This window comes from Tenrec ecaudatus, chromosome 1, assembly GCF_050624435.1.
Source record: "Tenrec ecaudatus isolate mTenEca1 chromosome 1, mTenEca1.hap1, whole genome shotgun sequence".
Classification (NCBI taxonomy): domain Eukaryota; kingdom Metazoa; phylum Chordata; class Mammalia; order Afrosoricida; family Tenrecidae; genus Tenrec; species Tenrec ecaudatus.
This window is the reverse complement of record NC_134530.1, coordinates 156,042,990-156,056,972: the sequence shown is the minus strand read 5'-3', so window position 1 is coordinate 156,056,972 and position 13,983 is coordinate 156,042,990. Positions and strand designations below refer to the sequence as shown.

Below are 13,983 nucleotides of genomic sequence, written 5' to 3'. Positions count from 1 at the left end.
TTAGCTTCTCGGTAATTGTAGGGTATGCTTCTCTGCTGCCAAAGAGAGCAAATGTTTAGTTTTACCTGTAGCTCTGCCCCATGGTAATTCTGGCTTGAGTTCCCCGAGCCTTCTCTCTTACTTACCTGTTTGGAGTCTGGCAAAGCCTTAGGCTTTGGGCTCTAGTCTCTTTGCACCCTATCTGGCTGGTATCTTTGCGGGCCAGGACTGAAGTGTCAAGCGGGGCTGATGAAACTCCTGGCTGATGAAGAGACTCTCGGGGACTTTGTCCATTCGGGAGGAGGAGGAGGATCACAATAATCATAACCGCGGTCCTCTTGCAGCCCTATTGGCTCCTGTTGTTCTTTCTGAACAGATTTTTAAAATTGAGATATAATACACACACTAGAAATTTGACCCTTCCAAAAGATTTCCAGTACACTCACAGATTGTGTATCCCATCACTATCTAATCCCAGAAAGCTTGCTTCATTCCCCTGAAAGGGAGCCCTATTCCCTTTGGCAGTGACTCTCCATTCTCACCCCTCCTTTAGCCCCTGGAAAACACTACTTTACTTTGTTTTTAGGGATGGGCCTATTCTGGCCATCTTAGATGAATGGAATCATGTGGTTTTATGTGCCTGACTTCTTATAGTCAGGGTAACATTTTCCAGGTTCATCCATGTTGGAATATGTTTTAATCCTTCATTCCATTTTATGGCTGAATCAATAGTATTCTATTGCATAGATATATACCATGTTTTGTTTATACATTTATCAGTTAGTGGACATTGGACTGTGTCCACTTTCTGCCTATTATGAATAATGCTTCTAGGAACATTCATGTACATGTTGGGGTGGACATACGCTTTCAACTCTCTGGGATGGTTACCGCTCCATAATATGGTGTGACCTTTGGAGGAACTGCCAGATTTCCCCCAGCAGCTGCACCCTTTTCCATTCCCACCAGCAATGGATGAGGAGACTCGGTTTCTCCACATTCTCAACAACACTATTACTCAACCGCCTTTTTGAGTATAGTCAGTCGAATGGGTCTGACATGGTCTCACTGTGGTCTGATTTTTCTTTTCTCAATGGAGGAAGAACTGGCATCTTCTTCCATAATGATTGTAACCATGAAAACTCTTGGGGCGGGGGGGGGGGGCACTTTCCATTCTGTCACATGGGATCTCAGTGAGCTGAACTTGACTGTGGCATCTAATAACAAGAGCAAAGATGAATGACATTAAGCATTTTCCATGTGCTTATTGCCCATTGGTGTACCTTCTTTGGAAGAATAAGCATCTATAAAAATCATTTTCCTATGTTAATTGGCTATTTCTATTTTTATTGGTGAGTTGTGCCTTTAATTTTTTATGTGCTACTATTTTCTCCTCCCCACATCTGCCTTCTTCATGGCCTCCCCGTGGCAGCACATCCCCTGCTCTCAGGGCTTGACCTCCTGAAGCAAACAGTCTCTGGAGCCCCCATGGCTGAGGGGGTACTTGGAGCGGGCCTCATTTTAGTTTTAACTGCTTCATTCCCATGAAAGGCTGCCTTTGAAGCCTCCTGCTGCACTCGGATCTTCATGAATGGCTGTGCTTTCCTTTCAGATCATCAAAGTGGCTTTGGAGAAAAGTCTAGCAGCTGTGGAAGTTCAGAACTCACCTCCTGCTCCTCCATCCCCAGTCGGAGGGGACAGTAACAGGGGTCTTCAGGAGGAGATGCTGCACCTGAGGGCTGAGATTCACCAGCACTTAGAGGAGAAAAGGAGAGCCGAGGGGGAACTGAAGGAGCTCAAGGCTCAACTTGAGGAAGCAGGATTCTCCTCTGTGTCCCACATCAGGTAGGACATCCTCCCAGAGGTGCGGGACCTGTCAGCAGAGGGACCCGGCCAGCCCAGCCATGGGATTCACCCTGCTGCCTCCAAGGCACTGAGACGTTTTGAGTCTTTCTTGGTCCATATGCCCATGGTTCTATATACTCTTTAGAGAAAAATCAGTAATAATGGAGACTGGCAATCACTTTTGTTATTAAAGAATATCTTATCTGACTTAAAGATAACAGCGCACAATATTAGCCAGACATATGACAACCATGGGTGGAAATCTAGCAGTATTTCAAGTTTTCCTCTTTTTAAGAAATGAGTTAATTGATGTGTTGTGGTGTGTGTGGATGTTCATACACAGTGTATATACATATATACAACACAAAAGTCGTCATTTCAGTAACGTTTACTTGCACAATCAGATTGCAATCCTCGTGACTTTGCAGTTCACTATCTCCTTTCCCTCCTCCACTCCTAGCTATTATTCCCTCTTACCTCCTCCCTCCTGCCATGGAAATGCTATACATTGGGTCTTTATACATTTTCCAAGACCACATATGTAATGGTATCAGTGTCAAGTGCCGTTGAGTCAATTCCAACTCATTGCAACCTGAGCACAACACGACAAAGCATTGCCTGGTCCACGTATGTCTTAAAAGTGAGGTTATACAATGTCGATCCTTCTGTGACTGGCTGATTTCACCCACTGTCTCAGTTGATCTAGTTACTGGTCAAACAGAGACACCACAAACACGTGGCTGTAACCAACAGAAATTCATGTTCTCAGCCTCCTTTAGGAGGCTGGCATCTGGATGCAGGGTGCCAGCCGTAGAGGAAAGCTTTCTTTCTCTGTTGTCCCTGAAGGAAAATCCCCAGTTCTTCTGATTCTTCTCCTGGTGATATTCATGTGGCTTGGCATCTGTCTTCCCTCATCTCTGCTGCACCTTGCTCATTTAACCTCTTTTTGTATATCAAAGGAAATTGCCCTAAGACACACCATACACGAATCCTGCCTCACTGACATAACAAACATAGTCATCCCCAAATGAGATAATAAAAGCAAACATAGAGGTTAAGATTTACAACACATAGGCTGGGGGTATATAATTCAACCCATAGCATTCAGCATAATGGGTTCAAGATTTATTTGTGGTATATTCCATGGTTTATATGAATCACCTTTCTTATAACACAGTCATTGTTGCTGGATACCGTGGTTGTTTCCTACTTTTGATTACCGTGACTGATGCTGCAGAGAACATTGGTGAACCATATGTGTGTATGCCCCAGCTTTCAAGGCTTTTGATTTTTGCCTGCAAGAGGCATTGCTGGGGTATATGGTGATTCTAGGTCTGTTTTTGAGGCACTTCTAAACTGTTTCCCAGAGTGGTTGTGCTGGTCCTCTTTTGTGAAAGAGACCATTACAATGACAGCCAAGACTAGACCTTGGCCCCTAACTGCATGTGTTTCCTACAGGAACACCATGCTGAGCCTTTGCCTCGAGAACGCAGAGCTGAAAGAACAGATGGGAGAAGCAATGTCTGATGGATGGGAGATGGAGGAAGACAAGGAGAAAGGCGAGGCGATGGTGGATACTGTGATGGCCAAAGGGGGTCTGAATGAGACTAGCCTTCAGGCTGAGTTCAGAAAGCTCCACGGGAAACTGAGGAACGCCCACAGCATCCTCAGCCTCCTCAAGGAGCAGCTGGTGCTGAGCAGCAAGGAAGGGAAGAGCAAACTTGCCCCAGAGTTCCTTGGGCGCCTGGCCGGGGAGATCGACAGAATGAACACAGAGCTGGCTTTGGCTTCTGGAAAGCATCAACGCCCAGAGGAAGAAGATGTGCCCATGAGGCCCTGCTCCAGACCCCAGAGCCTTGACCTTAGGGCTGCCAAAATGGATACCCCCCAAGTACGTGTGTGCTGAGCTGGAATAGGAGACACTGGAAGACGGGCTAGCGATGTCTGCTCTTACCTTGAAAAACTCTACCTTGAGGATTTTAGGCGAGAACAGGGGAATGGGACCTTTGTACCCCAACTAGTAAAATAATAATATTTATCCCATTGTCAAAGGTCTTTACATTAATCCATAGGTGTGTTTTGAGTCCTTAACTGTCCAGGTAGCATGCTAGCCACTAGATGAGAGGGGCAGTGAGGCTCAGTCTCTGCTCTCTAGGCACTCAACAGGTACTGAAAATAGCGTAGGAGCAGCTCATTTCGATCTGATGCTTTCCTGCATATGATAGGGATTCATCGGGTTTTAGGGTAACCCAAAGCAATGACGGATGATGGCACCTCTTCCTTTGCACTGCCATGTTCAACAAAGCACACCCATAGCGCCTGACCCTGGGGCCTAAGAAGTATCTGTCAGGAGTCACCTGCTGAGAATTCAGTAGGATGGATAAGGCAGAGGATTCTGAGAGCGCTCCTGGGAGAGAACACAGGGAGAGCCTAGTGGAGATGCCTGCAACTTCTCTTTAAGCGATGCTGAGAGTTGCTTAGGACGCACCCTGGGTCTTGGGCTACACACTATGGGCACAGAGTTGAGCCCAGCCTCATCCCTGCTCTCCAGGAGCAAATACTGCCAAGGGGCATGGGGAACGCCTGTCAGGAAGTGCACAGGGCTTGATGAGATGTGTGGGAGGACCTCACTCAGCGCCTTGCCTGATACCAGTGCTGGCTTCTTTCACAGATGGACAGTGCATCCCAAGCCAGTGAGCCGGGCCCTCAGGCAGAATTTAGCCTCTCCGGGTCTGCCAAGCACCTGCGCTCACAGCTGGCACAGTGCAGACAGCACTACCAAGACCTCCGGGAGAAGCTGCTCATATCCGAGGCCACCGTCTTTGCCCAGGCCGACCAGCTGCAGAAATACAGAGTCATGTGTGGTGAGTCTTGCAAGCCCATCATCCCCAGTGCGTCTGTCTTCCCCCTCAGAAGTGACATGTTTTACAGATTTCACTTTCCTTCCCAACACATCCCACCCACCAAGAAAGCCACTCCTGCCCATGCGCCTAGAGGTGTGGGAATGAGTAGCCCACTTTCATTTGCCGATGGTAGTGAAGAGTAGGGAATTAACAGTAAGGTTTTAAGTTTTAAGTGGGAGTATACAGCAAGAACCCAAGGCCAAACTCACCGACGTTAAGTCGATTCCGATTTATAACGGCCCTGTAGGACAGGGTAGAACTGCCCCCTTTATGTTTGTGAAGCTATGAATCTCTTGGGAAGCAGACAGCCTCATCTTTAGCCCATGCAGTAACGGGTGGGTTCAAACCACTGACCTTGTGGTTAGCAAGTCAATGCATAGCCCATCAAAATGTGTTGATTTCTGCTTCTAGCTCACAGACTTCTTTTCTTTTCTCAAGATGCACCTACTGTTGCTCTTCTCCTCTTTGCACCAGACCAGACTCTACAAAAGCAGACCACCACTCTTGGTCTAGAACAGCGGTTCTCAACCTGTGGGTTGCGACCCCTTTGGGGGTTGAACGACCCTTTCACAGGGGTTGTCCGATTCATAACAGTAGAAAAATTATAGTGATGAAGTGGCAACGAAAAGAATTTTATGGTTGGGGGGTCACCACAACACGAGGAACTGTATGAAAGGGTCACGGCCTGAGGAAGGTCGAGAACCACTGGTCTAGAGCCTATGCTGTCCAAGAGAACTTCTGGCAGTGTTGGGAATCTCCTATTTCTATGTCACAAGTGGCTATTGAGCCCTCGACAGGTGGCGAGTGCACTCAGAAACTTTGAGTTTTATGTAGTGTAAATCCTGTGACTAGTGGCTATCTTATTGGGATTCTTAAATCGGTTCAACTGAATTCTGACATTTCCTCTGCCCTTGAGGATAAGCCATTTTCTCTAGGACTGCTAGAGAGAACAGGTAACCCTGGCTTAAAGGTGTGGATCCCAACAGATCCTAGGCTATCTCTGGGGGAAATAATATATGCCTCTCCTGGTGGAAGGGAGTCTTGCTACCTGGAGCAGGATCACTTCTCCCTGTGAGACCAACGAATCCTACTCCATCCTACTCGGAGCTACAGCACCCCTGCCCCTGAGTGCCAGGGTATGTGGCACTGAGGTGGAGGGTGTGTACTGGACATTCAGGTGCTCTGTGACACCCGCTGTGCCTCTCCCCCAGCAGGCGAATCCCTGGTGAAGCAGGACAGCAAGCAGGTCCAGGTGGACCTCCAGGACCTGGGCTATGAGACGTGCGGCCGCAGTGAGAATGAGGCTGAGCGGGAGGAGACCACCAGTCCTGGTAAAAGCGCAGGGTGTGGGGTCCGTGCCCATCTCTGGGGGCTGGGGGTCACCCGCAGCTGATGAGTGTGGGGCGGTGAGGGCTGAGAATGAAAATCTCGGGCTAGGGAGGATGGAGAGTTTGGAGGAGAACTTTCCCCCAAGGAGCACGAGTGTGTGTTTGAATCCCAACTGCTACTTTTCAATGTACTGCCATGAATTTTAAAAAGGTTTTGACTGATTAAAAAGAATACTAAGGCCAACTTATTAATGAAGAGACCAGATGAGCTTTGTGGGTAGGCAAACCATCAGTTATTTTTTTTATTGTCATTAGAGAAGGTGGCATACGGTCAGCACGACCTACCCAACGGCAAACAGAGAGGAGAAAAGCACTCTGTAAGCACTCACTAAGACTGCTCTGTGTAGTGCTTACAAACAAAGCCCCAGGAGCCAGATTGGTTGGTTCAAATCCTGGTTTATGAAAGTCTTTGGGCCTCCGTTTCCTCGTCTGTTAAAATCAAAATCAAGAAATGAAGTACTCCATCAAATACTAATGTCAGTAGGTCATCGATTCCTGTAAAACACATGGGAACGGCGCCCGACATGCGGTCAAACGCTGTGTGTGAGCTTGCACTCTTTACCACGTATCAGTCACTGTTAGGCGACGCAGTTGATGCACAAGGGGTGTCTTCATCAAAGTTTAGAGAAGAATGGGATGAAAAGATAAAGGGATTTTTCCACTAACTTTTTGAAGGTCCCTTCATATTTCTTTGAGACCTTTTCTTCCCATGGCGGTTTTCACACAGATAGATTTTAGCCACCACACTTTAAGTCATTAGAATACGGGGAAGTTTTCAACTTACGGTTGTTGGGAACAGTCTGGAGCTCTGGCGGCCTTCTTTGTTAACGTCCAGCTTCTGAGACATCGCTGTGTGTGGAAAGGGCTCAGGCTGTGGCAGGCAGATGTGGCAGGGACTGAATTCTGACTCAGCCAGGTGCTGGCTTGAATGAGCAGGCGCAGGTTAGTTTGCTCTCTCTCTGAGCTTTGCTTTGCCACTAAGACAAACCGAAGGGGATCGTGCTTGGCTGGCAGAGCTACTGGGAATAAGAAAGAAGGGATTTGAAGGCCAAGTCGAATGACGAGGCTGAAGAAAACACGCTGAGCTTTGGCCCTGTTCGTGACTGTCCTCGTGACTAGGCCTGCCTCCCCTTCGAAGGGACTGGCACTGCAGCATGACCAGCTGTCCCTGTTTCTGTCTGTTCTCAGAGTGTGAAGAACAGGACAGCCTGGGGGAAGCAGGCCTGGTGGAGGGGCTGCGTTCTGAGCAGGAGCGCCTGGGCTTGGCACTGACGAGTTCCCCCGGGAAGGTGGCCCTGGACAGACAGCTCCAGGCAGACGGACAGTCCGAAGACATCTCTGTCCTCCAGAGGGACATCCGAGATCTGAAGGCCCAGCTGCAGACCTCCAACAGGGTCATTCAGAACCTCAAGAGCCGGGTGCGGTCCCTCTCGGTCACCAGTGATTATTCATCGAGTCTGGAAAGACCCAGAAAGCTGAAGGCCCTGGCCCCCCTCGAGGGGTCTTCACCTCACAGTGCCACGGATGACGATGAGGGGTGGCTCTCGGACGGCACTGGGGCTTTCTATCCCCCAGGACTTCAGGCCAACAAGGATCTAGAGAGTCTCATCCACAGAGTATCACAACTGGAGGCCCAGCTCCCGAAGACTGGGCTGGAGGGGAAGCTGGCCGAGGAGCTGCGGTCTGCCTCATGGCCCGGGTAAGTATGTGGAGTCGGAGGCATCACACTGGGCTGATCAAGGGCAAGCCCTGACCGTGAAATGGCAGTGTTGTGCAACGAGAGAGTTACTGGGCCTGACATGGTGATCGCTTGCATGTGCAGGGGAGTTCTCTGCAGTAGGTGAGCAGTACAGGCCTCTAGTTCTTAAATGCTTCCTCCCTGCCACTATCATGATCCCAATTCTACCTTACAAATCTGGTTAGACCAGAGCATGTACACTGTACAGATACGAACTGGAAATACCGGGCATCCAGGGCAGATGATCCCTTTAGGACCAGTGGTGAGAGTGGTGATACTGGGAGGGTAGAGAGAGGGTGGGTGGGAAGGGTATTGTAAGGGATGTGAAATTTGTCACTGTCTTTACCGTCCAAGAACGTCTGGCTTGTTTGGGGCCACATGACAAACATACCTAGGATCGTTTGATACGGTTCTTCCTCAGAACAGAATTTATTCCTACTTACGTTTCACAGCCTCTGTGCCAACATTTAACGTCGAGAGTTCTTTGGACATCTTCTCGCAGAAACTTCTACAGAAGCACCTACTCCTTATTATTTGCTCTTTCCTATTCTTTGCCTTTCCTCGTCTTCCCTACAATAGGAAATACGATTCCCTGATTCAGGATCAAGCCCGAGAACTATCCTATCTTCGGCAGAAAATACGAGAAGGGAGGGGTATCTGTTACCTTCTCACCCAGCACGTGAAAGATGCCATCCGGTCGTTTGAGGGCCTCCTCAGGAGTAACGACATCGACTACTACCTGGGCCAGAGCTTTCGGGAGCAGCTCGCCCAGGGAAGCCAGTTGGCAGACAGGCTCACCAGCAAACTCCGCACTAGTAAGTTGGCCACAGGTGTCTGGAACACTCTCTGTCCCTCCCACAGCCCCGGGCCCAGTGGGCCACTACATTTGTACATGCAGTTTTCCACCCAAGGGTGCGCTTCTGCTTCATCTCCCGGGAGTCGTCATCACGGGGCTGGCTGGCGGGAGTGAGAAGGAGGAGCGCACCGGGGTGGTGACGCCGTGGCTGTAGAAACGCCATCACTCATGCAGAAGTAGTGTGAACACTGGGGGCGTAGCAGTCCCAGCCAGTGCTACGGGAAAGGAACTGGAAGGGGGATAAGGTGGGCAGACCTTCTTACAGTGAAAAGAGCCCTGAACTAAGAATTGCGAGACTCACACTGCAGACTGGATGCTGTCGTTTGAACGTCCTTGTCTCTTCATTTGGTGCAAACGTCCTTGCTCATCACATGGATATACTTGGAATGCGACGAGCACCCTGCTCTTTGGGGTGTGCATTAGGAACGGGGTGTAGCCGTACCAGGATCAGGGGTGTTGGTTGTTATCAGAGCCCTTTGTGTAGAGGGGCTTTATTTATTTAGAGCACCCAAGAGATGGGGCAGGGCAGGTTGGACAAGAAAGCGATGATGGGACACACGGCCATTTCTGGGACCCAGTGCCGACGTAGGACGTGGGGGAGCGTCCAGAGGGCAGCTAGGCCAGGGATTTACAGGTTTTGGGCCAGAGTAGGCTTCAACCCTTTGTGCTGAAGCCAGGATAGTGATCATCGGGGCACGGGAGGACAGAAAAGCCCCCCATGTGTGCAGTTTCTCTCCACAAGTAACCTGAGACCTCCCCCTGAGCTGCTCTCCCCAAGAACCCTGGATGCACACACACCAGCCACCCGTGTTAGACTGGATAGGCCCTGCGTGTGTGTGTGTGTGTGTGTGTGTGTGTGTGTGTGTGTGTTTGAAGTGGGACCTGACCTGACTGTTTCTCTCTGACTTTGGCTTTCAGAGGATCATAAAAGTGAGAAAGATCAAGCAGGGCTGGAGCCACTGACCCTCAGGTAATTGACACCCCGAAACCCCATCCCTAATGCAATCAGGGCTCACGGGGGCCGGAGGTGGCAGCAGCTTCCCAAGGTGGTGGAGAAACAGGGCATGCCGATCCCAGTGAACTGACTTCTGTACGCCATCCCCTTGCTGTGCAGTTCCTGGGATTCTTTATTCCCTCTGGAAGCGATTCTAGTTCATTTCCAGCCACCGAGGGTCAGTCTGACCTAAAGGTGAGCTATCCAGATTTCTGAGGTCTCCGCACACCCAGGGGTTTCCCATTCCCTCCACGTGCTTAAAGAACAGAGTGCCTTTAAAATAACCAAAAACATTTTTATAGTGAATCACGTGGGGATTTACCTACAGATCATCATTTTTGCATTCATCAACTTAAAGCACCCTATCAAACTTCCCAGTAGCTTGCCCTATTCCCCTCACCCTTTCTTGCCCCTCCAAGGTGAGATATTTTTAAAGGTTTGTCTGTCCAGAATTGGGGTGAAGGCTAGTTTAGCAGCCCCCTCATTTCCTTGGGAATCAAAGAATCTGGTGAGAGTACCCAGTGAAAGAGGCCTAGGGATGCTGCAGATCTCTGAGAGGCATCCTTGCCATGGGAGCCAGCCTTCCAGGACGCTCTGCTTTTGATGGCCAGTAGCTACATATGGGCTCAGAGTCACAGTCCTGAGTGTGCCTTCGACCATGGCTATCTGTGGTCCTCTGGGTGACATTGCTTTTCCCATGAGCCTTGGTTAGGACCAGTTGGTCCAGGTGGCCTAGGATCTCACCCGTTGTCCCCCTTTCTCCCCACCAGGCTCAGTAGGGAACTGCAGGAGAAGGAGAAAGTGATTGAAGTCCTGCAGGCCAAACTGGACGCCAGGTCCCTAACCCCCTCCAGCAGCCGGGCCTTGTCGGACAGCCCCCGCTCTCCCAGCAGCACGTCCTTCCTATCTGATGAGCTAGATGCCTGCTCTGGCATGGACACAGCCAGCGAGTACACACACTATGAAGAGAAGAAAGCTTCGCCGAGTCACTCAGGTAGCCGCCCTTTCTGAGTGGGACCACCTTTTTCCCAGGCTGAGAGGAGACTTCTTTCACAAAGCCTTTTCTATCCAGCTTGCTGTGTATCATGCTGAGCAGAGCTCTGGAACCAAGTGCGAAGATGGGGCCCCAGCGGGTCAGATATCTTTGCTGTTTTCCTGACTCTAGAAGTCATCTCTGCCCCTCTCCCCGGACACATGGGTCTGGATGCAGGCAAGATAGGACTGGGGCTCACGGTAGGCTATTCTTCCCCCTGCTTCATGTTCACGGCCCCTGCCTGCTCCACCTCCTTCTTTAAGATGGGGCGTCTCACCGCTCTGCCGTGGGTCTGCTCCCTGCAGGCCTCTGAGAATCCCTGCCTGCCTACCGATGCTGCTGGGCTCGCCTGGCACTTCGGAGCTGCCACTGTCATGGTTCCAGAGCTCTGAGCTCCACTTTCACCCCTAAAGCGGCTTGCCTCATCCCTGTGGAGCTGTCTGTGAGCACACGAGGCTGGGTTACCCTGGCCAAACATAAGGCCAAGACTCCTGTTCTCAGTGGAAGACCAAATGTTTTCTCTCATTCATGGGTTTCTAGATTCCATCCATCATCCGAGTCATTCTGCTGTGTTGTCTTCTAAACCATCACCAAACAGTGCATCTCAGGGGGCTCAGGCAGAATCCAACAGCAACCCCATCATGTTGCCAACTCCCCAGAGCCCCCCCCAGGAGACCAGCAAGACCCATTCAGGTATGCAGCAGCCCGTAGGGTGTAGGGTGCAGCCGCCCCACCCTCCCTCAGCCATTGTTTTATTTCCTTCAGGGACCAACGTTTCAACTGCCAGGGGCCTATGAGTACCAAGTCCTAGATAACACCAAGAGGTTACCCAAATTTCTTCTGTGTATCCAAGTAGATTTTTTTTCCCTTTAGAAAAGAAGGAATTCATAGGTGGACCTCTATCCACCCAGCAATTTGGGTCGGTGTTTGACCAACCATTCAGTTTGTTTTTACTGTTTTATTTGTGTCTCTTGGCTAATCAGTTTAAAGACAAACATTTTCATTCCTTTTTCTCATTTCCTTCTGGGAAGGAAAGAGGCAATGTGTTTCTCTTAGGCTGGCCACAGGCAAGGAGCCAAAAAGCATTCCCCTCAGCCTGTCACCTTGCTCATTACCAGGCCTCCGCCCCTATCTGTCTTAGACCTTAGAAGGAGACGGTGGTACCTACCGTATATACTCAAGTATAAGCCGACCCAAATATCAGCCAAGGCGCCTAATTTTACCACAAAAATGGCATTAAAAATGTGCTGAAAAACTCAGCTTATACATGAGTATATATGGTATTTCAAAGCAGAGGTCATCCAGGTCAACCCCTTGTGCAGGAATGATCCCCTGTATCATCTCAACATACCCATACCCCACGTTGAGTGACAGCCATCCCCCCAAGACACATCTGAGAAAGGAATATTGACTTTCCTAATCTTTCATCCGTTCTTCTGCCACTCTCTCGCTAACGTCGTGTCTCCTTTTCTCCCCACATTTCTATTTCTAGGCTTTCATTTTCACTCCGTGCCCACGCTGGTTAGCTTTCCTCAGGCTCCATTGCCCTCAGCTCCACCCAGCTTCCTGCCCTTCAGCTCCCCCGGCCCTCCCCTGCCCTGCTGCTCCGACACTCCGGGCTTCTCCTTGGCTGAGGCTCAGCAGGAGCTGCAGATGCTGCAGAAGCAGCTGGGAGAAAGTGAGCACCGACTGCTGCACTTGTGTGTTTGGGGCGGCTGAACCCACACGGGTTGCTCTGCATGGCTTTGGCTTTGTCAGCAGATCCTAAACCACGCGCAACCAGGGAGTGGATGTTGTCAATGGGAGCCTGAGAGAAAGCTGTGCTTGCTGTTTTGGCAATGTATTTACTTGTGGCTTGTGTGTCAAGTCAGTTTGTATGTATAGATGTTCACCGGGCTCTCGACCTAGCACTTGGGGACTATTGAGCGTGTTGGCTACCACCAGGTGTCATGCAGGCCTGGCCAGCTGATGGCACTTTTCTGGATGGGTCCAGCACCATGCGTGATGAAGTGGCTGTGTCCACTGAGATCGGCAGTATTTCCGCGAACACTGTTAGCAGGTTCTGATCCTGGCAGCATCAGGTTGGAGGCAAACAATGGTGGAGTTCAGAAGAAGTGTCAGGGTCCTCTTTCCTTTGGCCTAGGGTTCATGCTGCTGTGCTCAATGACAGGTGGACACGTAGAACCAGAATAGAATTGGGAATTCTGCCCGATGACTTCCGAGCAGAATTGACCTTACATGTTTTCCCATTCCTGGATCATGTAGGAATTCTTCCCATTCCTGGATCATCACCTTTTACCAATGACTTTGAAGCATTTGGGGCCAGTTTCCTCATTATAATTTTTTACGTGTATGGGGAGGATAAATTAATATGAGTTTCATTCATAAAGTATGACTACAAAGTCATAGAAACCTCTATGAAACAAGAGAGCAAAATGTGAAGCTATTATTTCAAGATATGTCCTCCATCTAGGTCTGTACATTTCTCAAGGCAGTATTTCCATCTCTCTATACCTTCCCTGAAATTTTCTGAGTTTTAAATTCACAGCACATCATAATAGCCATTTGGGTCTCCTCAGGGGGCTCAAGGTGTGCCCCTTTTAGATGTTCTTAAGTCTGGAGATGAGAAGTGTGAAGGGTTAGGCCTTGGCTGTAAGCTGGCTTTAGTGAGGTTTCCCAGTGAAATTCTTACAGGAATGCCCCTGAAACTCTCAAAGAGTGAGCAGGTGCATTGTCATGATGGGGAAAATAAAGCAACAGTAACAACAAAAACCCCTCCTCTTTGCACATTTCTTGGCCTTTTCCTCAGCAATGCAGTTTTCAGCTTCCTTAACGCTTCTGCATAATACACCCCCATGACCATCCTGTGTACTTCAACAAAATCCATCAAGATCACCATCATCTTCTGCATTGACCACCCTGCCTTGAATTGAACTGGTCCAGTAGCTGCCTTTGGAAGTCACTTTTATGATTGGACTTTTCTGTGTTTGGAGGCATCATGAAAGAAAGACAAGCACATGACTACAGTTCTCCGCTGATCACAGAGACATGCTGAAACATGTTTTGGTTGGAATAAGCCCATGCATGCGTGAACTAGGGCCCTGGTAACAATACTTGTTGACTAACCCTCAGAGGTTGTTTGTTTTTTGAAGAGAAAGAAAATAACACAACAAGAAAAGTGTTAAATGGCCTCAAAATCACATCGATGCCAGAAAAGAAGCACGGGTGGGGGATTGCCAGGGTCACC

The 13,983-nt window shown here is 49.5% G+C and overlaps 1 protein-coding gene across 17 annotated transcripts in view; it reads left to right on the top strand.

The window, feature by feature from the left end:
- PDE4DIP (phosphodiesterase 4D interacting protein) overlaps positions 1 to 13,983 on the top strand; it is a 213,515-nt gene that overhangs the window by 170,297 nt on the left and 29,235 nt on the right. For 8 of the 17 annotated variants that reach the window (XM_075560243.1, XM_075560252.1, XM_075560190.1 and 5 more), the window contains 9 exons: positions 1,592 to 1,824; positions 3,283 to 3,715; positions 4,496 to 4,688; positions 5,939 to 6,058; positions 7,304 to 7,814; positions 8,433 to 8,668; positions 9,628 to 9,679; positions 10,474 to 10,697; positions 11,277 to 11,429. In XM_075560243.1, the coding sequence (XP_075416358.1) occupies positions 1,592 to 1,824; positions 3,283 to 3,715; positions 4,496 to 4,688; positions 5,939 to 6,058; positions 7,304 to 7,814; positions 8,433 to 8,668; positions 9,628 to 9,679; positions 10,474 to 10,697; positions 11,277 to 11,429 (2,155 nt within the window). Of the gene's footprint in view, positions 1 to 1,591; positions 1,825 to 3,282; positions 3,716 to 4,495; positions 4,689 to 5,938; positions 6,059 to 7,303; positions 7,815 to 8,432; positions 8,669 to 9,627; positions 9,680 to 10,473; positions 10,698 to 11,276; positions 11,430 to 12,228; positions 12,415 to 13,983 lie in introns of all 17 variants that reach the window. The other 9 variants (XM_075560277.1, XM_075560181.1, XM_075560285.1 and 6 more) reach the window with 4 other exon arrangements.